Below are 27,013 nucleotides of genomic sequence, written 5' to 3'. Positions count from 1 at the left end.
TTATTTTTCCAGGTAAATCCAGCAGCATTGACCGGAGGGCGCAGTTTCCCAGGAGGAATTCTGAACGTTACAATACCATCGATGATCAATTTTGCAACGTGTCTGCCTTCAAACCTGCCACCATTACTATCAGCACCATCTTCAAACAGGTCGGACAGCAACCCACACACAAGGAGACTATTATTTCCTTGAGATTCAACATACAGTGTAACAGGCAGATCAGCTTGTCTTCGGCCTTGTCTCATTCTTTGATCAAACAGGACATTCCATCAGAGTCTTCACTGTTAAAAGTGTGTGTGTGTGTGTGTGTGTGTGTGTGTGTGTGTGTGTGTGTGTGTGTGTGTGGTGTGTGTGTGTGTGTGTGTGTGTGTGTGTGTGTGTGTGTGTGTGTGTGTGTGTGTGTGTGTGTGTGTGTGTGTGTGTGTGTGTGTGTGTGTGTGTGTGTGTGTGTGTGTGTGTGTGTGTGTGTGTGTGTGTGTGTGTGTGTGTGTGTGTGTGTGTGTGTGTTAGGAGGGAGATCGTTTGAGTGATGAGGATTTGCTCAAGTTCTTGTCTGAGATCAAGAAAACCTCCACTCCACAGAGAAGAGTCAAGACAATATCAGGTCATCTCTCATCACATCTAAACACTCATTCAGAGATTTTTATTTTATTGTACACATTGAGGGAATACTTCTACACTGTGGGAAATAGGTTTATCTGATTTCTTGCAGATAGTTGAGGAGATTGATACCGGTCTCAATTCGACTGCGACATATGAAGCTACTGCCAGCAGCCAGTTAGCTTAGCTTAGCACACATACTTTGTTACCTTTTGGCTTGCTGTTTCTCCCTGTTCCTTTTCTTTATGCTAAGCTAACCAGCTGATGCCTGTAGCTTCATACCGAACAGACAGACATGAGTTTGGTATTGTTCTTCTCAACACTACTCAACTCTGCAAGAAAGTGCACAAGCAGACTTCCCCCAAATCTAAAACTATTCCTTTTGAGTTCGGCTAGATTTCCTTTTATCAGTGTGTGTTTTGTTTGTGTGTTGATTATGCAAAGAATTCAAATGATGTGGCGTGATATCATATGACTCACAAGACTTATCTTGTGTCTTCCAGGCTCCATAAAGCTGGACATGTCTCCAGTCCACGACACGCCACTGGCATGTTTGTCCACTGAGCTCATCCCTCTGATACCTGTGGCTGAGAAGAACATTCGGCCAATCAAAGAAGTGCTGGAGTTCCCATCCAGTGAGGTGTATGTCCCTCACAACATTTACAGGTGGGTTAGAAGGCATGATATACTGCATATAACTGAACGGTCATACACTCCTTTTACAGCTGTTTCACTTTAAATACATTTTCTTTGTCATAGTAAAGTGAAACTGTTTTCAGAAAAACTTCCCCGTAAACAGGATTAAATACAAACAAATGTTTCGCAGCTTGAGGTGTAAACAAGTTTGTTTCCTCTCACTGACAGACTGAAAGACCAGAGTCAACATGAACAGTCATGCTGTACTCGTCACCTAAGGACTGACACCGCTTTGCTCTTTGTAGTGTTGCGTCTACTTTTAGGCCTTTCCAGCCAGGCTACCTGTAAAATTGCTTCAATAAGGAGGCAGTCTGTGTGAGCAGAGGTTTAAACAACACTGAATTCTGAAATGCTTGTAACGTCATGCGTGAACAAGTTCCCTGCATGGCAATTACACGCTGACATTCTCTGAGCATTTGTTCAGAGGAACCTGTAGTATTTCCCCGTATTCCAGGTTTCTACAGATCACAGTCTAGTGTTATAACCACCCGTCCCAGTGAATTACTGCTTTTCTGGAACTTTTGGCATGACCATGATGTTGCTGCACAGATAGTGCCACCTTGTGATGTATATTGGAACTGCTTAATTTCATATATAGAAGGGCATTGCATGATTTGTTTCATGTATTAATAACTGAGGAAGCCTCTGGCACTTTTTCTCTCCCTATGTCAATGTAGGAACCTGCTCTATGTCTACCCGCAGAGGCTTAACTTTGTCAACAGGCTTACATCAGCAAGAAACATCACCATCAAAATGCAGTTTATGAGCGGAGAGGACCCAACCTGCTCGCTACCTGTGAGTGCTGCCCCCCTCCCCCTCAGATTTACCAAGGACAGATTCACATGTGTTCCTGTCAGTCTGAAAACAATAGTGAGGTGTCCATATGAACATTGAGAAAAGTTTTGCTTGCTGTAATTATTCCTCCTTTTCATACTGACCATTACGAGATGCCCTCCTAATGTGCTTTCAATGCAAGTGATGGGGAATACAATCTACAGTCCTCTTTTTGTGTTTATCTTGTACCGCTAATTTGTGTTTTTTCCCACCTGTCCATTCTTAGGTCATTTTTGGGAAATCAAGTGGCTCTGAATTTTTACAAGAAGTCTACACACCTGTTACCTACCATAACAAGCAAGTACACATTATTGAGGTTCTTTTTACTGTTTTGTGATGGCTTCTTTTACAATATAAAACAGTCTGTTTAACTCAATATAGCTTAATATTGTCTCTACCTGTTCTCTCATCTCTCCCCCTCCATCCTCACTCATCCCTGTTTCCCTCTGGTTGACTTCCTTTAAAACTCCATATTTATTTGTATTTATCTTCAGGTCCCCAGACTTCTATGAGGAAGTGAAGCTGGCTCTCCCAGCTCGTCTTACAGAGAGACACCACTTGCTGTTCACCTTCTACCACATCAGCTGCCAGCAGAAACAGAACCAGAGTGTCAGCTGTGAGACGCTCATTGGATACTCTGTGAGATTTTGTCCTTTTACTTCCCGACCATTTTTATAAATGTACATGTGAAGTCAAAGTATTGCTCTGCCTAATAACGTCCTGTACATGATGGATTACAGGATATGGGCACAACAATTAAACAGGATGCTGCAGCAGCATATGAATTAATTTAATATTAAATAACATGTTCCTATTCTGATGTTAAAGTGCACACAAGCTTGCATACTAGTTGTTCACTTTTTGTTCTCATCTAGTGGCTGCCCTTAGTGAATAATGACCGACTGCAGACGGGTCAGTTCTGTCTGCCCATTGTCTTGGAGCGACTACCTGTCAACTATTCACTACACACACCTGAGGTAAATGCATCTATTATTTATTTCTCTCTCTCTCTCTCTCTCTCTCTTTCTCTCTCTCTCTCTCTCTCTCTCTCTCTCTCTCTCTCTATATATATATATATATATATATATATATATATATATATATATATATATATATATATATATATATATATAATGTTTAGATTTTAGACATAAGTTCTGCATGTCCATATCAAGCTACTGTATGGAAAGGAGTATTCGTAGAAGGCTTCCCACGTATTAAAGACTGAACACGGACATGGAGGACAGTTCACACAGTTATATTTCCTGTGTCTCTGTCGTGTAGAAACTTCCTCCCCAGACTCCTCCGGTCAAGTGGATGGAGAGTCACAAAGGAATTTTCAACCTTGAGGTCCAGGCCGTGTCATCTGTCCACACACAGGTGAGAATGTCGTAAGATATCCACCCTGATGCATCACGGGCATACTGTCTTTTTACACTTGTTTCCATATATCTCTGCTTCCCTCACAAGTGCCACACTGTAACAAATCATCTCTCTTCCATACCAGGACAACCACCTGGAGCGTTTCTTCACCCTCTGTCATGCCCTGGAGGGTGGAGCTATGTTCCCTCTGCGGGTCAGGGAGGAGAAGATTCCAGAGAACAAGCTGGAGCATGAGCTGAAGCTCAGCATCATCTCTCTGTCCTCCTCCAGTTTAGAGCCTCTGGTCCTCTTCCTCCATCTGGTGCTGGATAAACTCTTCACCCTCATCATGCAGCCCATGGTCATTGCCGGCCAGACCGGTAAGGAGTTAGTTCACGTTAAACATTTCTGTGCTCCAGCTTCTACAATGTGAATATTTGCTGCTCTACTCTGTTTTGAGACTTCTGAAATTGTCACCCTTGGACTCCTAATGGGATTTTTTAAACTATTTCTATTTTAATTTTTTTCAATACATTTTATTGGCTAAATAATAAACTGATTAATCAATACTGAAAATAGTATTTCATTTCAGCCCTAGATACAAAATGTAAATGTTTGAGAGCAAGATAATGAGCTGTTTAAAGTCTTCTACATTTTTTGAAAAATTAAATCAAAATTGTTAAAGATGCATTTTCTACTACTTAATCTACACATTGCTTTAGCTCTTATTGATTGTGATACACAGCTTAATATCATTATTATTTACAAGGAAGGTTTCTGTTGTCATGATAATATTTTGGATATTATCGGTCTAACATTTGTGATTGCATTTTTATGTCTGTGTCCTACAGCCAATCTGGCCCAGATAGCCTTCGAATCAGTGGTGTCTATTGTCAACAGTCTTCATAACAGTCAGGAGCTGATCAGGGACCAGCAGGGTAGGAACAGCCTCTTGGCGACCTACCTTTACTGGGTGTTTCGTCTGCCTGATCCCCCCCGAGACATACAGAATGCAGGTACTGACGTACGATTTATGAATATTAACTTGCTTACTTTTTGTGTTTTTTTTTTCTTTGATTTATATTTGCTGTCATTATTTTAAGAATGAAGAAGTGATCTTTTTTTGTGTGTCCATGAACCTGTGTTCAGATTCAGGGAGTATACCGCCTGCAGAGAGCCGTTACAGCACCATGGGTCGGGCCACAGCAGCCACAGTTGGCTCGATGCTTCTCCAATCCAGAATCCGCAGCAGCAGCAACCCAGACATCCCCGCTCCACACACCTCTGCTGAAGATGCCGAGGTCAAACACATCCTCTCTGCCAAGGTACTGCCACTTTATAGAACCATGATTTGATGTGAAGGTCAGTGTCAGATGAATTAAACTCGGTTTTAGAAGTTTTTTTTTTTGGAAGTTATTTTTGGAAGTTATCTGCACTACTCGTGCACACATTGAGGGAAATTAGCATTGACTTCAAAAGTGTGCGATATAAATCTTGACAATTTTCACTGAAGTCTATATTTCATCAGGCCAATGCACAGTTTAGTTTATTTGACAAAACACACACACACACACACCAACACACCCACACACACCACACACACACACACACACACACACACACACCACACACACAGCAGTATGTAAATATCCAGCAGGCTTGCACATACACAGAAAACATGTAATTTGCTATTCATCCCACAGTACATTAGGTATTCTAATAGGCCACTAGAAGCCCACTTTAATGAATGCATCCATCACGTTCAATGTGATGGAACCTGTGTGTTTCTGTCTCCAGGGCCACAACAACCCAGGCAGCGCATGTCCACCATTGTGGAACTTAACCAACCACCAGACTCAACAGGAAACACCAGGCCTCAAACAGAAAGGTACATAATAACTTTAACTTGTTCCCATGTCAACAACAACACCCCGCATGTGAGACAGTTTGGAGCGACTTGTTGCAGACATTTGCATATTAATTAGACATGATTAAATATTAATTAATATATTCTATCCAACTGAGACATATTCAAATGTGAGCAGTGATGCACAGTCCTGATATGAGTAAACTAAGGCAATGTTTGCAGAGCATGCCATGACATGAAGTATCAAGTCAGTTTAACTCTAAGTGAATTTAATGTTTACTGAATTGTTTACTGAATTTAATCTACTGAAGTCTAACTGGTGATGTGTGAGTGCAGATATATGATTTGACACTAATTAAATATGTTGTTATGTTATGTTGTAGCTTAATTGTTAATATGTTGAATTTTAGGATGGTAAATATTTTGAATAATTGCCGTTTAAAATTATACCATTCATCACATTCTGGAGATGCTACATTGACCTTGAAATAAAGAAATAACTAATGATATCCATAGCATACCCTGTTATGTTTAAGAATTCTACTTCCTACTGTTTGGATTATGCATGTATTCAACAACACTCAGCCCCTGCTGCACAGTGTAACATGAAGAGAAAGTTCCTCTGGTTACCACAGGGTGGGAGTGTGACACTGAGAACCCAAAATATTGTGGTGGATTATGTTTTCCCGTTTCTTCCCTGTTAAAGCTCAAACCAGTATTTCAAATTGTATTTAAATTGATAATTTGTTTAATACTTGCAGATGCTCTATTCAATGTTTTATTCAGTCAGCTACCACCGGGAGGTTGTTCTCACCACGGGTTTGCATTTTCTGTCTTGCAGGCAGTTCCATGAGGAGTTGGCCCTGCAGATGTCGTCAGCACTGGGGTCTGCAGAGAGAATGCATACAAATATGCCTGGTTCTTCTTTGAGCTGCTGGTCAGTGTGCTTAAACATAATAAAATCACAATCTATGATTGATGCCCAAGCTCTATGAAAAAAAAGTAAGGATTGCTTAGGGTGATATTAATGAATGGATGAAGGAATACAAATTACTCACAAAACGAAACATGACCTCTTAAAAGACACCTTAAAAGATAAATGATGTTTTATTGTGTGGGGAACAAAAGGGCATTTTTAATACACTCTGGTCTGTAATTTATCAAGTCACTTGACAATTTGTCATCCTTTTAGAGTTTTGGAAGTGTGTCATCACTCACAATCACTCTCATCCCTTCATCGTGTGATGAAGGATTCATGTTTCTTTTTTCAATATAACTTAATTAAAAATGTTAACTTTTTTAAAAGGCATCTTTTTTTTATTTTAATGAAAACATGCGGATGGAATAAGATGATAAATATTCGAGGATCGCTTGTTACTATCAGGCCACCGTTTTAATCAAATCAGCGTTGCTCTGTCGGGTTACCCGACAAAATTATTGATTAAAATGCACATTCATCACGCTTGCTTTAAACCACCAATGCATTTCCATGGTTTTCCCTTATTTGTTTCTGATAATTAACATGTTTTATGGTGTGTTTGATGTGTTTCTTGCTCTAACAGGTGAAAAGCATGGCTCAGGCATGTGTCTCATCTCGACAAGCACAGTGTCCCCCGGAGGAGCCGCTTCTCTGACCGGTTTAAAGATGACATCACACCATTGTCTCCGTGGTGACAGCTGAGATTGGGACCATCCTTGTCAAACAACAAAAAGGTGAGGAATGTGATGATGATGAAAATACGTTTCACTCATCAATAATTCAGTCAGATTAGGTGTAAAATGTTTCACTGTCTCCTTCTGTTGTTCCCTGGGCTTGGTAGAAGCTGTTTCCGCCTCAGTTTACATGATGTGTCCTCAACACAAAAGGGAGCTAGAAGTGCTAATTATATTTGCCTCTGTGGTATCAGAAAGCCCCGCTTTCACTGCTGGAGGCTTGGCCAGATCCGCTCAGTGCAGCTTACGGATAGTTGATTGTTGTTGTTTTTAGGAAGTCGAGCAAGCGGAGAAAGTCAACATCCAGCTGGCCTTCTTCCTCTATGACCTGCTGTCTCTCATGGACCGAGGCTTGTCTTTCATCTGGTGAAAAACTACTGCAACCAGGTAGAGTAACATTGATTGCAACCAAAACTATTTAATTATGTGTCTTAAAAACATGATTTCAGGGAATTGTTTGATGTTAGGTTCTGAAAGAATAGTATTATTTAAATTATTATTTCTTTTTTTTGCTCTGTTTCTTCTAGATTGTCGGCTAAGAGCGTGTCAATGCCAACATTAATCAGCATGCGTCTGGAGTTCCTGCGAATCCTATGCAGTCATGAGCACTACCTCAACTTGAGCCTCTTCTTCTGCAGCCCTGCTTCTGCTCCCTGCCTCACTTGTCCATCCATCACCTCACAGGTCTGCCCACTTTTCAGTCAGAATTTGCACTTCTATGCCATTTGTAATTCATGCATTCAGGTGATTGTTCCATCATTAGGCAGTAAAAACCAACAATCTGCTCAAAGTGACATGTGTGGCAGGTCAAGTTAATTTACACAGCCCTAAAGCGAGCAGCAAGCATTCGGTACTAACCGTAGACCCTCGGTTTGGATGAGGATTGTCATTATGACTGCAATAAGGGAGCAGCGTAAATATGTGCGCCCTCGTGCTTTTACATTTGCCATTTAACAGAAAAGATCTAAGAAAGTACAAATAGAAGAATTGAAAAGGGGAGTTGAGGGAGTCATTAAATCGAGCAGATTAGATTTAATGGGATTCAGTTTACCAGGGGCTGTTTTAAAAAGTACTTTACCTTGCATTAATGAAAAATCGTAACCATAATATGTTCCCGCGCCTCTCATCGTGTCTGTCACTGCTTCATTTCATCTCTCCATTCAGAGCTCCAGCTCGTGTAGTTTCCAGGAGCAGCAGAGGATCTTGGGGCTGTTTGAGCTTTCTCAGGAATTCAAGCAGCAGCACTACCTCACCGGTCTGCTGCTCACAGAGCTCAGTGCCGCCCTCGACATGGAGTCAGAGGGGTATTGAAACATAGACACCTTCAAGTCTTTACCTCCTTATTGCCTTGTTTTTACAAAGCTAATCTGTCTGCTCTCTTTCAAGGCACAAATTAAAGACAATAAAAGATTCAGACTTAAAAACATACAGTACATGTTTGCTAAAACCGATTCTGAATAAGTACTTTGATGTGGACACGTTCTAATAAATATAACAGCATCCAAACGTGCCAAACATTGTATATACCTCTGTAAGTCCTTCTGTATAATGTTGATGCCATTGCTGGATTCAATGAAACTTTGTGTTCACAGGGGGAAAGTCCAGAGAAAGGCCATCAATGCCATCTGCAGCCTGCTGTGTTCCCATGATCTCGACCATCGCTGTAATAAACCTGAGGTCAGAGCGAAGGGGGGCTGCTCTTTTACCTCTCTTTGGTGGGGATTATCATTGACTCCACCAACTACCTGGACTTTACTGGTACACACACACACACACAAACACACACACACACGCATTCTGTACTCACCAACCCTTCGGAGTTGACTTGCTGCCTCTTTCACACTATAGACACAGTGGAATTAGTGTTTTAGCCACTTCGACTTTGTTTATCATTTTCCTCTAATTATCAAGGTGTCTTACCACTGTTTTGTACGGAAGCCCAGAGAGGCAAGTGAGAAAAAAAAACAATACTATATAATAAATAATATATATAGAGGTTGAAGTGCACCACTACCACATGTTCTAAATATGGACTAAAGACATTCATGAGTTTTATTGTACATGCTAACACAAAATATATGACTCTAATGTTTAGAGTGCAGGAAGAAATTATAATCCCCTGGAAGAAAACATGAATGCTTTTAGTCATATTTACAACATGGAGTTGTTGTTGTGGTTATATATTGTGTGATATGTAATAGTTTATCCAGTACGTGCTTGATTCCCTTCGTGATTACGACTCTGTAGTGTCAACGTTTTATAAATGCTGTATTTAAATCCTGTTTGCTCCAGCCCCCTCTTCTTCCGCATATGTGACCCCTGTTGCTCTCCGTAGTTTCTGACACACCGGCGGGAAAACAAGACGGGCGGACCCGAGGATGACCTTGAAAATGTCCCACCATCAATCAGTCTGTTGCCATGGCGATTGCCGGGAATCCCTTTAATACACTGGGACGGAATGCACTCGTTTCCATGGCATCCATGGTAAAGTTCTATAATAATTCCGTAATGATAAAATGCTAACTGATTGTTGTGTGCTTTTCATTATTTTTAAAAGTTCAAAAGTGCATTTGTCTGTGAGCATTCTGCCTCCGAACAGGTGAGCTGCACTGAGGTAGATTGATTGACTGTCAGAGCCACACACACACTTCATCCATCCTGAAAAATCACACACAAGCGCGCGTGCACATGTCTGCGGGAGATGGTTTATGGGAAGGCATTGCCATCATAAGTGAACAGGGCCGTCCTCCCTGACAAACACATCCATCAAGTGTAGCTACAGCAACAACACGGGCACTAAAACTCTGCTTCTCTCCAGGAGATGAATCAGTCCCTTGTATGTTGTAACATGAAATACTGTTGTGGAAAATCTGATTTTCACACAACTGAGCCATCAGCCTGGTATCCATCACAAACCCAAACATGGCGCTTGTTCCACATTTTCAGGCAGTTCCTCCTCAAACAATCTCAGCTGCAGATGTGTTTTTTTTTTCACTTTAATTTTCAAATAAGCAACTGATGTTTTTTGATTATATGCAACACATATTTGATATTGCTTCACTCAGCTCTGCTATGAAACGGAGACCTGGAAACCAGGTTCTAGGTGGGACACCAGAGCTCTAGGAGGTTAATGGAAACATTCATCAAATCTGCCACACAGTGAAGCAGCAGTAGCCCGCTATAGTAGCGATCCATTCATCACACGGATGAAGGTAAATTAATCTGCAGTAGATCTAACGCCTATTAAGATGGAGGAAGAGAACCATACTTCACTAAAGCCCGTGTGAAAAGAAGTGTCCAGCCATGTTTGGGGTTGAGAGAAGCTTGTGAGTGATACAGCGTTAGTTTGTGAGATACACTTGTTATTCTCGCTGTACGATTCGATGGGTAGAGCAGGAGACCACCACTCAGTGTTACGGATGTGTTTTTTTTAATGAGAGTTGGCTCTGATAGAAATATATGAATAAATCGTCCTGACTATCTGTTATGTTATAATAGACAGAGAACACCAGTAAACCACATTTACACAGATGTTTTTTTATTTACCTGTTTTATTATTGTTTTTTATGCATCCCTTTCGTTTTTTTTCTGGAAGGTAAATTGTGGATCTGGGACCCCACACTGTGTGTGTGTGTGTGTGTGTGTTTCTGACTGAGTCCCGGTGCTCTTTGTGTTCAGCGGGATCTCCATCATACTGTATCATACTGCATTTCTCTCTCCTCCCCTCTTCCCAGCAAGGTAAATCCGTAGCCACCCTGGCAGCAGACACCAGTCGCCACCTGTTGGCGTGTTTCCTGTGGGTGATGAAGAACGCCGATAGGAGTCTGATTCAGCGCTGGACTGTCGATTTGCCTCACTCGCAGCTCAACAAGCTGCTGGAGCTGCTCACGATCTGCGTGTCCTGCTTCGAGTATGGGGTCAGTTTACTTATTCAGCAACTTGTTTTGTATCAGTGCAGTTGCAGCAGCCCTTAAAAAATCATTTTAATTTGTATGTACAATTTAGACTACGTCATTGTGTGTCATGATATCGCAATGTATGATTTTATCGTGATATTATTCCATTGTTAGATGTTATCGCACAGCCCTGCTTTGCATCATGGACGTCAGGGCATCCTGTGTGTTTATCATACAGAACTTCAGGATAAATAAATGATAAGTGTTCTAAATAATAAAATTATATGCACTTATTTGTAGCTGGTGAATATGTGTTTGTAGGGTAAGCAGAGCAGTGACAAAGTGAGCACCCAGGCCTTACAGAAATCTCAGCAGGCCAAGCTGCAGCTGGAAGGAGCCCTGCTGAGAGGAATGGGCGCCCGCGGGGAGATGATGAAACGAGTTGGAGGTGTTGTATCTCCTCTCTTTGAATTGCTTTTTCTGTCAAAATTAGATGGGCATTTTCTGCAATATTTCAAAGTTTTGAACTGGAACTACCTCGTGAAAAACTAGTGAATGTTATCAGTATTTTACTGTAAGAACCAATTTCAGGGTACGCGGTATGTGCTTAGGTTAAGCATATTACTCAGGAAACGTATGTCTGCTCTGTATTAAGCAGCATTTCAAATATGAGTAGACTGTGTATAAGACGGTGTATAAGGAGACCAGGTACATGAAAATACAGCTCTAAATGTTAATTTAAAGAAACGAAAATTCACAATTGTTTTATAAAACATAGTTCATCTTTCAGACTGCATGGATTGCGATGATACAGTTTAGTGTATTTAAGTAAACATGCATAATAGTTCTCTCACTACCAAATTTCTTGACATGATAAGTTGCTTTTGAACACCTCACAGGGATTGATAGGACGATGGGTCACAGGGAGAACCTACGGTGGAGGAAAGACCTCACTCAGTGGAGACAGACCAACGACAGACAGGATAAGTAAGTTATAACTAATAAGATTTTCTGTTTTATCAGCGGCTATCAGTCTTTCTTTCCGCTTTCTCAGTCTTTTTAGTGCTTTCTTCTCTAAATATCTGCCATACTCTCACTGTGTTCCAACAGGACTAAAGCAGAGTTGGACCAGGAGGCTCTGATCAGTGGGAACTTGGCCACAGAGTCTAACCTAATCGTGCTGGATTTGCTGGAAACCATTGTTCAGGTCACACTCTAACCTACACTCATGCAACATTTCAACACTATGTACAGAAAATTAAGAAATGAACATTGTTATGTAGACCATCGGCCATTTGGTAATGGATGCGCTATATTGTAAGGTTTTCTTAATATTTTGCTTCTGCAGAGGGACCTGAGAGTCAACAAGAGATTTTCTTTCATCCGCTAACCCTATTAAAAAAATAATTAAATTTGTACGTATGCCAAAAAAGTTCCGGATTAGGTATTTGACTAAACCCTGATCAGCTTTCTTGAGAAGGCTGGAAAACATTAAGTCTGTCAAAACCAGAGTGTTTTTCCCTCAGTGAATTGGCACTAAACAAAGTAGAAAACAAGTTGAATGCAGATGCATGTTTTTAATTGCTGTGAATAAACACAACATTTAATGAGTTGAGCACAAAGACGGCATAATATGCCATCCACACATGTGACACATCTGTGTAGACTTGCTTGTTGAACCATGTTGATTTGCTCATCTTTGAATGTCCCCTGTCCAGGCAGTGCCACTGGCCGAGTGCAAGGACAGCGTGGTTGGCGGAGTGTTGAAGGTGTTACTTCACTCCCTCACCTGCAACCAGAGTACCACCTTTCTCTCTCACACCTTCAGCACACTCCGAGCGCTTGTTGTCAAGGTAAATTAATTCTGACGTGTGTGTGTGTGTGTGTGTGTGTGTGTGTGTGTGTGTGTGTGTTTGTGTTGCACTTGTAACTGTGTGTTGATGTGTTTACACAAAACACAATCTCTTTCTAAATTAAATGTTGTTATTTACTCTCGGGGGTAGCAAGCTGTTGATGCGAGCCAGAGTTACTTATGTACATATCTGCGTGTGCCTGTGTATACCTGGTTTCAATTTGTGTGTGTGTGTGTGTGTGTGTGTGTGTGTGTGTGTGTGTGTGTGTGTGTGTGTGTGTGTGTGTGTGTGTGTGTGTGTGTGTGTGTGTGTGTGTGTGTGTGTGTGTGTGTGTGTGTGTGTGTGTGTGTGTGTGTGTGTGTGTGTGTGTGTGTGTGTGTGTGTGTGTGTGTGTGTGTGTGTGTGTGTGTGTGTGTGTGTGTGTGTGTGTACGTGTACGTGTACGTGTACGTGCGCAGTTTGGGGACCTGATGTTTGAGGAGGAGGCAGAACAGTGTGCAGACCTGTGCCAGAAGGTGCTTCAGTACTGCAGCAGCCCTGTCGATGAGAACAGGAGCCAGGCCTGTGCCACCCTCTACCTCATCATGAGATACAGCTACAGCAATGCCAGCGTGAGGACACACACACACACACACACTTATCCTGTGTATATGTTCCAATGGGTTGACGCACACATAGAAGCACACACACAAAGCAAATGTCAGGCATGTGTTACCTTCCTGTCAGATAAAACCATATCTAACATCTAAGCTTGCAGAAGAAATTGCATTTATGTGGGATCAAATATAATTTAAGTGCACTCGAGAGTTCAACATTGCTTGAATTGATACATGTGCTCTTGAACACACATAGAAGCGGGGAGTCTGTCACACACATCTCAGCCTGTCTTCTCCACTTTTCCTCTCCTGCTCAGCTTTAATGTCTTTTCTGTGTCTATTCTGAGCGTGCTGCAGAAAGTTTCTGCTGAAGGATGTGTCTGAGTCGATAGCACAGAGATATGTCACTGTCTCCCCATATTCCAACCCCTCTTAAACTAATGACAGCCAGACCGTGTGTGTGTGTGTGTGTGTTTTTCAGTATATATGTTTGCATGTGTACGTTCATGTGCTCAAGGGCAGAGTGAGTGTGAAAGGGGCGTAAAGGAGGAAATCACGATAGAGATGGAGTGTTTTTGCCAGAGGTGAGGCAGTGACGGAGGGAAATAAAACGAGAGACAGATCGGAAGGAAGGAAGATTTAGGATAGAGTATCTTCTTTCATTTGCTCTGCTAGTTCAATAACTGCTGTTGCAGTTGATATTTCCTGTGTTTACAGTCTGTACACTTTAATGAAAGTCAGACACCAGCTTGTGGGAGCACACAGTACACACACACACGCACGCACACACACACAGAGTATCTACAGTTTAAAGAGTATTTCCCATCTGCGTGTCCCAGCGTATGTTTGTTTATGTGGTGTATACAGACGGAGCTGTGATCTGAATTAGCGTAGCAGCCATATGACTCATTCATTCAGAACCTCCACCTCTTCCTTCGTTTATGTTTTCCTCCCTTCATCCGCCCTTGTGTTCCTCTCTGTTTGTCACACATTTTTTTTTCCCTCTGTCCATCTTTACTTTAATTTCCGATTGTGGTAATAAAAAGAGACAATACCAGGTTTTTTTTCATCTTCCAGAAATGAAAAAAACTCACTAAAAGCAGATACCTTTGGTTAAATATTGTCCATGTTATGTAACCACTGGAAAGAAAGCCATAGGAAAGGGGGAATATGAGAAAGAAAGACAAAGAGGGTTTTAGTGTTGACTTAAACTATCATTTAGGGTACTTTTGAACACACACACACACACACACACACACACACACACACACACACACACAGAGTTGAGGGCAGGGATGGGTGGTTAGACTTTGGCTGCATGCTCAGTTGAACAGAATGGGGCCGTAGAGATGATCCATGGGTGATTATGTCTCTGCTAATGGGAGATCATTTCCCGCTTAGCTGGTCATGCTGGAGATGGATGGGACTTCACACACACACACGAGCACACTCCCGCTCACACATGCACACACACATCTCGCTGCAGAGGATGGAGGGGTGTTTGTCAGTTATGGTGGACAGGTAGTGTGACGGATGGAGAGACGAGTAAAGAGCGGTGACTAGGGTCAACAATACAGCGTACCAATATAAGTATTGCTTAATATTGTCTTCAGATGTATAATAGCATATCTGTAGCAGCTGTCAAATGGCAATGCATGACTAAAACAAGCAGGCTACAGGCATAGCGTTTCCAAAGACACCGTATTGCATAACTTGGAAACGTTTTCATTGCACGTTAGAATATCCTTTGAACATTCAACAATTGCATACACACAACACAGTGCAGTGCGTACACATTTTTGCTTTCAATTGATATGTGTTCTATTGGTTTATTTAGATGTTGTATTGTAGGGAACTTGAAGGTCGGGTTAAAAAGGAATGGTTGAATTATTAGAAAGGAGTCAAACATGTTCATACTGTAAATGTATATATGTCTTCGTTAGAACTTCTCAAGAGTGAAGATGCAGGTCACCATGTCTCTGGCCTCGTTGGTGGGCAAGTCGTCAGACTTCCAGGAGGAATACTTACGACGCTCACTTCGCACCATCCTGGCCTACGCAGAGGAGGACTCGGAGATGCAGAACACTCAGCTGCCCTCACAAGTATAAATCACACCTGCATTACGTGGCTGACATTGATTGGATTCTAGCCTCACACCTGCTTCTTGTGTTCGTCTGTGCTTTCAGGTGGATGAGCTTCTCAGAAACCTCAACAGTATTTTGTCAGACACAGTGAAGATGAGGGAGTTCCAGGAAGATCCTGAGATGCTGATGGACCTCATGTACAGGTGAGACACACCATCAACAGTGAAAGACTCTTTGTCTCTCGCTCTTTCTCTCTCTTCTGTCCTCACTCCTTCTCTCATCACCCTGTGGCTTCTCGCTATGTTGTGCTGCTGGTTCCTATTTCTCTGTGGTTTGGGCTGTTTTGTCTCTATTTGGTGCTCTCACTATGGTAACCATGTGGTAGCAGTTTAGTCTCCTGATTTGGCTTTGTGTATATGCAAATGCAAACGGTGTGCGTGCGCGTGCATGTATGCCAGTGTGTCTGTGTGTGAGTACGAGGCGAGCGTGTGTCTTTGAGAACAGTGGGACAAAGATAGCATACATGTGCTGTGTGTTGTTTTAGGCACTTTACCTCAACGTGCCCTAATGTCACTTACATGTGTCATTTATCATGCACCTTTCTGTTTGGTCTGTGGGCCCAGTCACCTGGTGAGTGTTTGACGACTGCACAGAACGACCCATTAGCTTTACACACTTAGCTAGACTCACCCCGACGTTTACCTCCAAGCTCCCGAACACAGAGGTCATTGACGTACAAGACATTTGGTCTCCAGATGCTTGAATTCATTTGTATAGTTTGGTGACTCACCTGCTTTATAAATAAATTAATTCAGAGCGTTTCAGATTTATTCCCATGCTGTTAGGCTAATGATTATTCATGCATTCCATGAACAGGAAAACATTTTCCATATTCTTTTGTTGCCCATAAAAACATGACATGACCTTTTTCACTCTCCCGATGCAGTTCTTCAGTTAAGAATATTGCTGCCCTCCTTTTTTGTGTTTTCTATCCAGTGTGTTTTATTTATAATTAATGATGGACATTTATCTATGTTGTCTTTGCATTACAAAAACATTAAGCCTTGGTTGCAGTTCAGACTATTTGTCTATTTGTCTCTGGCCTATGCCAAAAGAAATCAACATAAATGTTGTCACCAAATGCATCTTGCCTGTAATGCATAAAAAAAAGATTTAATAGTTCTTAGTTCCTTGTGTCTGTTGCACACTGGTTTTGTCTGTTTCTTTGCTGCCTTCTTAGCTAAGTCTGTCTTCAAAGTGAGTTGTTAATCTCAATGTGACTTGTACCTGTTTTAAATTAAGGAAAAGAAAGAAAAAAAGCACAACAAGACCCTTCTTCCCTTCCCTCCTTAGGATAGCGAAGGGCTACCAGACATCTCCCGACCTTCGTCTGACCTGGCTGCAGAACATGGCAGAGAAGCACAACAACAGGAAGTGTTACACTGAGTCGGCTATGTGTCTTGTCCACGCTGCTGCCCTGGTGGCCGAGTATCTCAGCATGCTGGAAGATCACAAGTACCTACCTGTTGGCAGCGTCACCTTCCAGGTAGAGAACACGGATACAAATATAAAAAACAAATTAGCAAGGAACTAATAATACAAATTTAGACTGAACGAAGAAACTGTTACAGCCACACAAATTAAGCACTCAGTATTGGTTTGTTGGGACTGTTGGTTGTTTTGTTGAACAGAGGCAAACACTCATTCTCTCAACACGCCACATCACACATCTCCTCACGGATTTCTTCCAAATTTGGCTGCCTGTGTCCAGAGGGGGGAGCTGTACCCTCAAAACGTCAACATATGAATATGGTCCCCTTGGTTGCACTGCTTAGCACAACGCCGTTTGAAGTTTGACGGATTTGGCGGGTGGGGGTGGTGGGGGGGCATATGTGCTCTCGTGGCAGAAGAACAGACTGTTCCCCTGATCTGAAAACAAAGTTATAACAGTAACTGTGATGATGGTGTTATCAATGAGCCTCTGTGGCGCTTCGGTACCGGTATCAGTCAGCAGGTCATTGATTGGATGTTCATCAAATTAGTTCCATTTCCGACTTTAGGACATCTCCTTTTTAAAATCAGCCATGTGATTGATTATTTTATTAAGAGGGCTAATTGATTGATTAATTAGCTGATTTGCTCCTCAGAACATCTCCACCAATGTGCTGGAGGAGTCGGCGGTGTCGGATGACATCCTGTCTCCGGACGAGGACGGGGTGTGTTCGGGACGCTACTTCACCGAGAGTGGCCTGGTGGGATTGTTGGAGCAGGCTGCCGAGCTCTTCAGCAATGTGAGACCATGAGGCTGCACTGACGTTCATGATATTTATGTTGAGAGTGTAGTGTTAACATAGAAAGCCCTGGCTGTATGTTATTTAGATAAAGGCATTAAAGAGGACCAAACTGTACTTAACCCACAACTTTAGAGTAGGTTTAATGCAGTAACTAAAATAATCAGAGTACAGGTAGTAGTATGGAATTGGTAACTGTTTGCATTGAGTCGTTAACAATACATATTTGGGCTGTCATGCCATAGAACATTATTTTTTTTTTTTTAAGTGATAGATATATTTCAAATATTTCCTCTTTATATATTGTGTGTGTGTGTGGTCAAGCTAACCAGCAGTGGTGGCTGTCTCATCAGGGCTGTCTCTTCGAGGCAGTGAATGAGGTCTACAAGATCATCTTACCAATCCTGGAGGCTCACAGAGATTTCAGAAACTGTCATCCACTCATGACAAACTACATCGAGCTTTTGAGAACATCATTCAGAAGGTAAAACCAAAACGGCAACGGGTTCTTTATAAAAGGCGATTAACGTAATGAGAAAGCATATGTTACTGATGTCATATTGATTAGATGGTGACATAAAAGCTCCTCTTCTTTTCCCTCCAGGGCCACAAGAGGATGTTTGGAACCTATTTCCGGGTGGGTTTTTATGGGGCCAAGTTCGGCGACCTGGATGAATGGGAATTCATTTACAAGGAGCCAGGGATCACACATCTGCCTGAGATATCACACAGGCTGGAGGTACGGTGTGCGTGCGCTGCATGTGTTGAATTAATGTTTAATTGTGGTGGAGGGCAAAGGGAAGATGGTGCCTGGCTTGACTGGTGGTATCTGATAATGACAAAGACTTTGAGTTTAACAGAAAGAAGGAATGCAAGACTCACAGTCATCCATCTGTTTTAGTGAGTTTTTAGAGAGCCTGGAAAACTTTCATTTAAAAGGAGAAATAATTTCACGAAGAGTAATACAATCTGAGCCCCAGTCTTGAATCAAATAAGTCAATGAATCAGTTGCTTAATGACATTTCATGCGTCACAGGTGTTCTTTTAACATTGTATTCTTCAATGAATAGCGTTGAAAGACATTGTAATCTGTATAATTTGTGCATAAAAGTCATGAAAGACTATACTGTATACTAACAACACAATTGTGCCCACTCCTAGAACTTCTACAGTCAGTGTTTTGGAGAAGACGCATTGGTGATGATCAAGGACTCGACACCAGTGGACAGAAAACAACTCAACCCCAGCAAGGTAGGTGACCATGCCCATGATTACTGCTGTTAGTCTCTATTAACAAAGGAGTAATGATCCAGGTGGTTAAGTTTAATCTTTTCATTGCCATATACTAATGTTATGTTACTAATAACGTGTGTGTGTGTGTGTGTGTGTGTGTGTATATGTATGTGTGTGTATATATGTGTATATATATATATATATATATATATATATATATATATATATATATATATATATATATTAGAACTCCTAAACCCGGCCAACATGTCCCCCGGAGAGGGGGCAGCGCCGGAAGACTTTGGGGTGGATTCACCCATATCCCTGGCAGAGGTCGCTAAGGTAGTCAAAAAGCTCCTTGGTGGCAAGGCGCCAGGGGTGGATGAGATCCGCCCTGAGATGCTGAAAGCGCTGGACATTGTTGGGCTGTCTTGGTTGACACGCCTTTTCAGTGTCGCATGGGGGTCGGGAACAGTGCCCATGGACTGGCAGACCAAGGTGGTGGTTCCCATCTTCAAGAAGGGGGACCGGAGAGTGTGCTCGAACTATCGTGGTATCACACTGCTCAGCCTCCCGGGAAAAGCTTATGCCAGGGTGCTGGAGAGGAGGCTCCGACCGCTTGTCGAACCTCAGATTCAGGACGAACAGTGCGGATTCCGTCCCGGTCGTGGAACAGTGGACCAGCTCTTTACCCTCGCAAGATTACTGGAGGGGTCCTGGGAGTTTGCCCAACCAGTTTACATGTGCTTTGTAGACCTGGAGAAGGCTTTCGACCGGGTCTCTCTGGGGTTTTTGTGGAGCTATATATATATATATATATATATATATATATATATATATATATATATATATATATATATATATATATATATATATATATATATATATATATATATATATATATATATATATATATATATATATATATATATATATATATATATATATATATATATATGGGGTTCCTGATATTGAACATGCAAATTTAGATTTGCAGAAACTGATTGTTGTGTGTCTTTTGTTTTTGTTGCATTTATTGAACAACTGTCAGTAAACCACCTCTCCTCTCCAGGCATATATCCAGATCACTTATGTGGAGCCCTTCTTTGATGACTATGAGATGAAAGACCGGCTGACAAACTTTGAGAAGAACTTCAACCTGCGCCGCTTCATGTACACCACGCCCTTCACAAAGAGCGGGCGGCCACGGGGGGAACTCAACGAGCAGTACAAGAGGAAAACCATCCTCACCACCATGCATGCCTTCCCCTACATCAAGACTCGCATCAACGTCATCCAGAAAGAGGAGGTGGATGTCAACATCTAACAACTCTTTTAGGACTTTCTCTACATGTTGATGACTGCAGCAGTTCATTTGTACAATATTACCTCTCTCTTGCTTCCAGTTTGACCTGACTCCTATTGAGGTGGCCATAGAGGACATGCAGAAGAAGACGAGAGAGCTAGCAGTAGCCACACATAGAGAACAGCCCGATGCTAAGATGTTACAGATGCTGCTTCAAGGCTCTGTGGGAGCCACTGTTAACCAGGTACGAGCGTAGCAGAGCGGCGCTTCTCTTTTACAGTGCCTGCTCCGATTATAGCGGAAATGATCACTTACCTCACGCTTAACCAACTGATTGCTGTTCTCCCAAAACGATGTCTCTTTGTATCACACATAGTCCTTTTGTTCCCTTGAGTGTTCCTTCTTACTGTGCAAAATAAACCGGAATAATTTACCTCTATTTATCTTATCACATTTACAGCTTCCATTGTAGTCCCAGAGTGCAGGTGGGAGACATGACAGTGATCACACATCAAAGCCTTCACCCCATCCACAACTCTAACCCGTCCTTTTTGCTTCTCGCCTGATTTAGTTAAAATGTCAATTCATGGCCCTTCTTTCCTTTCATGTCCCTGCTGCATGGCATGCTGAACCGGAGGTCTCTTTGATCTGATAGCTTCCAGATCCTGCCAGCCTGGTGAATGTTGGAGTAATGATGAAGCTAGCTATAGCGTCTCCGCTCCCTCCCCCCTTTGCTTTATCTTCCAGCGTCTAATCTGACAGGTCCGTCCCGATGGCTGTATACATAACGCTAATGCTCAGCAGCTTCGTAAACATATAACTCTTGACTGTAATCAGCACAGGAGGCTGGCTTTCTGTGTGTGGGTCTGCAGCTCAGACCCAGGACTGTGGCCCAGGCCCCAATGTGCTTATGATGCTAACTGTTTAACTGTGCCTGTCGTGATGCAGGCACTCTGCGAGCATGCTGTGGTTTTATGATGAATATAAGTTAAGGTAACAAGATCTCATACTGGGCAAATGGGAGCCAAATGGTGGGTGTATGCAGTGTTAGTGGTGACATTGGCCATACAGGAGGCTAATCATGGCTCCTTCTCTGATCTGATATCTTCCTCATGTTCTCGTTCGACATCTCGGGGTCGCATTAGACATTCAGTTAGGAAGTCGTTTCCCGGACTGAACAAGGGGTATTCGCATCCCTCCTTTGTTCATACACTCTCGAACACTTCCTCTCTTACCCCTCTCTTTCCTTCCTCCCCTCTGTTTTTGCTTTCTCTTTCTTTGCCTCTCTAACTCTGTCCCTTTTTTGTTTTTGTCCCCCTCACCCATCATTGTAGGGCCCATTGGAGGTGGCCCAGGTCTTCCTGAATGAGATCCCAGCGGACCCAAAGCTCTTCCGTCACCACAACAAACTGCGTCTGTGTTTCAAAGAGTTTATAATGAGGTAAGATACGATCAAAGAAGCAGCACGAAAGTCATGCAAAAACGAGGAAAAACACCACTAAAAATACCAAAAAAACAACAATACAAACTTTCATCGTGAGCCAAAAAACCTAAAAGGAGTTCAACTATTTTACTTAAATTTGCATTTATGCCTCCCTTTATTGTTACAAGTGGCTGGTGCTTGCTCAGTAGGTGGACGTGTAGAACAATACTTCAAAGAGATTGTTGGGTAGAAAATTCATTGTTTGTGAGACATGACTGACTCCAGGATGCTTTCTATATACATAATCATTGGTGTCAGTGTATGATGATGAAAGAGCATCGGAGACAACTGTGACTGATGGAGACTGATAAACTGCTGCTTAAGCAAAGTGTCAGTCAAGATGCAGAGATGGAAATGATGCTCGGCATTAAAGTGCACATCAGATGCATGTTAAAGAAACCAATTATGTACAACAGGAGTGTGAAGAAATATTACTGATTGTTTTTCTCGTTTCCTCTATGACATGGAAGATATTTTCCCTCATCTTCTTGAATTGCAAAAGTGTATTGTTCCCAAGAGTTTCTTTATATTTTGAATGTTCAGAACACAATTTAAAAATGTGTGTGTGTTGGGCATTTGCAGTTTGCCTCCAAAAGGTGGTTTTAATTTGTATCCCCTCATGTCACATTCCAGCTGCCTTGATTGCTACAAGCAGGTTGGCAAATATTTACTAATTTCAAAAAGTGTATTTTATTTTTTTCATCCAGCACCCTTTTGTATGCCTGTTTTCTTGACTGGCGTTCTAATAAAACCCACTCAAGAAAACACAATTTTAGAAGTTGGTAATCTGATTTCTCCCACTTGTCATCTTCTGTAAAACTCTTTGCTGTTAACAGATGCACTGTAACGTAGGTTTACGTTCAGCTGCAGCAATATAGATAGGAATCAAAAACGTATGCAACATTTTATATTTAATTTAATGAACTATCATCTCCTGTTGTGCATGATTTTAGATAAAACTACTCGCATGTAAACTTAAAACCTAGTCATAACTTTTAGTCGTGATTAGCCTGGAGTCATTCATTTCAACAACTACATTTTGTTAAACTATGAAACAAATTATATTGCCATGTTACGATTCCGGGCTGCACGGTGGTGTAGTGGCTAGCACTGTCGCCTCACAGCAAGAGGGCCGCGGGTTCAATTCCCGGTCGGAGCGGTCCTTCTGTGTGGAGTTTGCATGTTCTCCCCGTGGCAGCGTGGGTTCTCTCCGGCTTCCTCCCACAGTCCAAAGACATGCTGCAGGTTAATTGATCTCTAAATTGCCCATAGGTGTGAATGTGAGAGTGAATGGTTGTATGTCCCTACATGTGCCCTCGATGGACTGGCGGCCTGTCCAGGGTGTCCCCTGCCTTCGCCCTATGTCAGCTGGGATGGGCTCCAGCGCCCCCGCAACCCTAATGAGGATAAGCGGTATTGAAAATGGATGGATGGATGTTACGATTCCACCTAAGATATATTTACAACAAAAAAAAGTCAGTACATTTGATCTACGAAATGTGTTACGTCACATGTTATTACTTTGCATTGATGGCATTTCTAAAACGCGTCGTCTTAGTGATTCGGGCCTGAAGAGATGAATGTTGGAGAGGTTGTTTTCTTGATTGACAGGCGTTCTGAGCCGCGGTGTAGCTGATGTCTAGTCTCCCCTTTGCTCAAATTTGGATTATCCAAGTAACAAACAAACAAAGATGATGTTTAAAAGTCGGCTCAGAAAACGTGTGAATGATGTGACACATACAGAAAGAGCCATTCATTTTCATTTCACACTCATTTAGTCAGTTGGAACAAATACATGTATTTAAATAGAGCAGGTACATCAGGAGAATTAATTTTAAAACTTTCAAACCAAGCAATTGGAGAGAAAGCTATATATCCGTTGACGTTTTTGTGGCTTGGAAAATCCTTTTCTCTTGTGAACTGTCCTCAATGCTCCTTGGCCTGCGTATTTACTGTATACTGTTACATGACATTGCTGTTTCCATATTACCTACTTTTAAAATGGAAGAGATAAACTCAGACATGTGTTTGCAATCATCTCAACCTCTCTTATTTCCTGCTGACTGCTCTGTGTGTTGGTCATGATGGAGGACCGCTGTGAGATCCCATTCCTGCCCTGTGCTCTTCGTTCAGCTCATAACCGAGAATAGCAGTTTATTTTCGAGTCATTCCTGATTTTGAGATTTACCCCTGCTGCTCCTTTTTTTTTTTTTTACTGCGCTCTGAAACCGCCATGTGGGTCATTTACAGTTTAACCCACATTCTAGCTGAGGTACTTGGAAAGATCCAATATAGGAATGTCTTACAGCCAAGTACATTGTTAACTCGCATGAAAAAGGAGTCCAATTTATGTCAAGGAGTTACAGGATGTTGACGGTAAGAAACGGCGCAGTGCGTTTCAGAAGGCTCGAGGACAGGGAGGGGATTACCGCCAGATTGTTTTGCATGGAATCGTTTTTAAAGCTGTTTTTAAGGTATTTCATTAAAAAGGTCAAGGAGTACATTCAACTCTGTTTTTATCCATCTCATGAAATGTCATTTAAGAGCAGAGTTTAAAACTGACTCCACGTTGCTCTTGGTCCTGTAGGTGTGGTGAAGCAGTTGAGAAGAACAAGCACCTGATCACATTCGACCAGAAAGAGTACCAGCAGGAGCTGAAGAAGAACTACAACCGCCTGAGAGAGAACCTGAGGCCTATGCTGGAGAGGAAGATACCTGAGCTCTATAAACCCATCATCAGGCCTCGGCTGGAGAACAGGTAGACAGACCCAGCCCCTGTTTTGACAAGAGACAACACTGGAAAAAAACATGTCTCATTGATTTCATCTCTCTCTATGATTGCTGAACCCAAAGAGAAGTGAGAACAAATGGAACTAAGCAGAGATCCATTCACAGTGACCGTGTCGCCTCTACAAGTATTGATGGCTGAACCAGAGCCACAGTACACCGATTGAGTGCTGAGCCAAAGCCACGGCCACATTGTACCCTTGAATTAGTAAAGACAAAAATCAGTTGATCAAATTAACTTGGATGAGGACTAATTAAATTATTTGAAAATGTTAATATAATTAAAAAATATATTTATATTGGATTTGTTTTAGTTTATTGCCATTATGTATTATTGAAAGTTAAATGGAATATATATATATATATTTCTTTCTTATACTTGTCTTCTCTCCGTCTCACAGGGATTCCTTCAAACGTCTAAGTTTCCGCAAAGCTCAGGAAGAAAACTCCTGAGATGCCACGACTCGTCAGAGAGAAAGAGAGAGAGAGAGCGCTACGGAGAGGAAGTAGAGGCCGTCACAAAACCGAAAGAGGAAACGAGAAGATAAGATGAAAAAACAAGGAAATGAACTGCTGGTGACACCCTTGCAATCCTCTGCGCTGGAGACGCACATTGTGTCCACAATGGAGGACTCAGTCTCTCAACAGTCCAGTGCTTAGTAAAGTCTGCTGCACGTCCATTTTTATGATTTCGCGGTTGTTTGTTACAGGAGACAAAAGGTGAGAGAGCACATACAAATATGGAGGTGGGAATCTCAAGCAAAGTGTAGCTTATTGAGCATTTCACTGTAAAATCTTCAGATGCTTTGGCACTGTTGATTTCCTTCTCTCTTTTTTTTTTTTTTTAAAGATAACTGCAAGTCCTAATAATGCTGCAAACATTTCCACTGGGTTGGTACAGAGGGAGAGTTGCCCTTGCTGGCCCGGGGCCTGTGTGTGTGCCAATAATGCTCGTGACCTGTGTGTATGGATGTGTGTATGCAAATGTGTCAACGGATGTGTGTTGTTTTTTTTCGATAATGTTTGGAGTAGGGGATTTTGGTACCATACTGAACTCACTTTGTACTCTGTGATGATAAATGATTCTGTTTTGTGCTAAAAGGCCTGTGGAATTCCACTGGGCGTCTCTGCATGAAATGTAGGAGCAGCAAGAGTATGGACGGATTTGTGCACTGGAAAAAATAGACACCATTTCCCGTGTTAGCTCTTAAGGCCATTCTTGTCTTAATAATGTTGAACATACAGTACCTGACCATGTAGCTAATGGAAGAGTTTAACTTATTGATGTAATTACACAAGAGATAGATAGACTTACCTTATCTGAGGCTCAAAATCACACATGGCTTATCTCTAAATACTCATTTTGTACATAGATGTATTACATCCGATAGTTACAAAGATGTTTACAAAGGTATGAAAAACTATTTTTCATTTTATGGAAATGTTTTTTTAGATAAAGAAATAGCAATAATGATATTAATTAGAAATGTCAATCAGTAGGCAGGATTCAGTGACTGAACTGTAACAACCTAAATGTATGTTCTAGTAGTTTCCGTACCTGTAAATAGTCCACTTCCTACGATACAGAGTGCCACATGTAATTCCTCCTTACTTACTTAAGAATAGAGATACTATAAATGCAACATGTTAAAAAGTCAGCTGTACTTTGCAGTGTGCATTGTGTTTACTCGTCAAAATACATTCCAGAGAAATGTAGTTCTGCTTTGCAGTATTGAGTCATGGCAACCTGATTTCCTTTGACATCCATACACAGCTCACTCTGTATTTCAGTAATGTAAGTGTACTTTCAAAAGTGTGTGTTTACATCTTTTATATACTTTAGATACTCATTTGAATATGTTTCGCTCTGTTTCCTGGTACATCTGTTATTTATGGGCTGTTGAATGTGTTTAAATTGATAAACAAGTGTGAGTATTAACTAAAATGGATACATATTTTTGAAACATGCAGTGCATTGCTGAAAGTTGGCGTTATAAGATGCATTGGTGGCATTCGACCTCTGGATATTGCATTTTGGTTTCTTCATCAGTTATTTTATGTTTATACCTATTGTGTTTTAATACGTTTTACTTGTCATGCAATCTGTGCTGTTGAAAAACCCAAATAAAAGTTAATATATGCACATTTGTCATTTCTGTGTTAAGTGGCTCTTTTTAAAACTTTCAAGAAATGGCCTTTTAAAGATTTGTATTATATTACAGAGCTATACCACTTGCTGAATGGCAGATTCAATTTAAAGTTATCCATTTTACTGGTGTTTTGTTCCCCCACTAGGCTACTGTACTAATGACCAATTAATACAATGTGAAAAAAATATATATATATATATATATATATATACGACGCGAGTTTAAAAAGAGGAAAAACAAAAACTACAACCTTCTGCTGTCT

At 41.5% G+C, this 27,013-nt stretch overlaps 1 protein-coding gene across 1 annotated transcript in view; it reads left to right on the top strand.

Annotated features, from left to right (window-relative positions):
• The window catches only part of dock8 (dedicator of cytokinesis 8), a 50,553-nt gene extending 23,800 nt beyond the window's left edge, over nt 1-26,753 (top strand). The window contains 46 exon segments of the mRNA XM_034542061.1: nt 13-149; nt 511-604; nt 1,104-1,266; nt 1,974-2,091; nt 2,357-2,427; nt 2,625-2,769; nt 3,006-3,107; nt 3,415-3,510; nt 3,638-3,872; nt 4,344-4,508; nt 4,642-4,817; nt 5,290-5,302; nt 5,305-5,380; nt 6,201-6,229; nt 6,232-6,296; nt 6,922-6,939; nt 6,941-7,010; nt 7,013-7,072; nt 7,351-7,422; nt 7,425-7,464; nt 7,600-7,756; nt 8,237-8,376; nt 8,665-8,770; nt 8,773-8,830; nt 9,408-9,426; nt 9,428-9,468; nt 9,471-9,556; nt 10,807-10,989; nt 11,290-11,416; nt 11,868-11,955; nt 12,079-12,175; nt 12,687-12,821; nt 13,280-13,432; nt 15,361-15,519; nt 15,604-15,704; nt 16,855-17,047; nt 17,649-17,792; nt 18,146-18,215; nt 18,218-18,276; nt 18,397-18,531; nt 18,954-19,043; nt 20,098-20,334; nt 20,432-20,575; nt 21,666-21,772; nt 24,402-24,572; nt 25,003-26,753. Of these exon segments, the coding sequence (XP_034397952.1) occupies nt 13-149; nt 511-604; nt 1,104-1,266; nt 1,974-2,091; nt 2,357-2,427; nt 2,625-2,769; nt 3,006-3,107; nt 3,415-3,510; nt 3,638-3,872; nt 4,344-4,508; nt 4,642-4,817; nt 5,290-5,302; nt 5,305-5,380; nt 6,201-6,229; nt 6,232-6,296; nt 6,922-6,939; nt 6,941-7,010; nt 7,013-7,072; nt 7,351-7,422; nt 7,425-7,464; nt 7,600-7,756; nt 8,237-8,376; nt 8,665-8,770; nt 8,773-8,830; nt 9,408-9,426; nt 9,428-9,468; nt 9,471-9,556; nt 10,807-10,989; nt 11,290-11,416; nt 11,868-11,955; nt 12,079-12,175; nt 12,687-12,821; nt 13,280-13,432; nt 15,361-15,519; nt 15,604-15,704; nt 16,855-17,047; nt 17,649-17,792; nt 18,146-18,215; nt 18,218-18,276; nt 18,397-18,531; nt 18,954-19,043; nt 20,098-20,334; nt 20,432-20,575; nt 21,666-21,772; nt 24,402-24,572; nt 25,003-25,054 (4,997 nt within the window). The 3' untranslated portion in view covers nt 25,055-26,753.
• Nucleotides 26,754-27,013: the final 260 nt, after the last annotated feature.

This window comes from Cyclopterus lumpus, chromosome 9, assembly GCF_009769545.1.
Source record: "Cyclopterus lumpus isolate fCycLum1 chromosome 9, fCycLum1.pri, whole genome shotgun sequence".
NCBI lineage: Eukaryota > Metazoa > Chordata > Actinopteri > Perciformes > Cyclopteridae > Cyclopterus > Cyclopterus lumpus.
The sequence above is the reverse complement of the archived record's forward strand: the minus strand, read 5'-3'. Positions and strand labels throughout refer to the sequence as shown.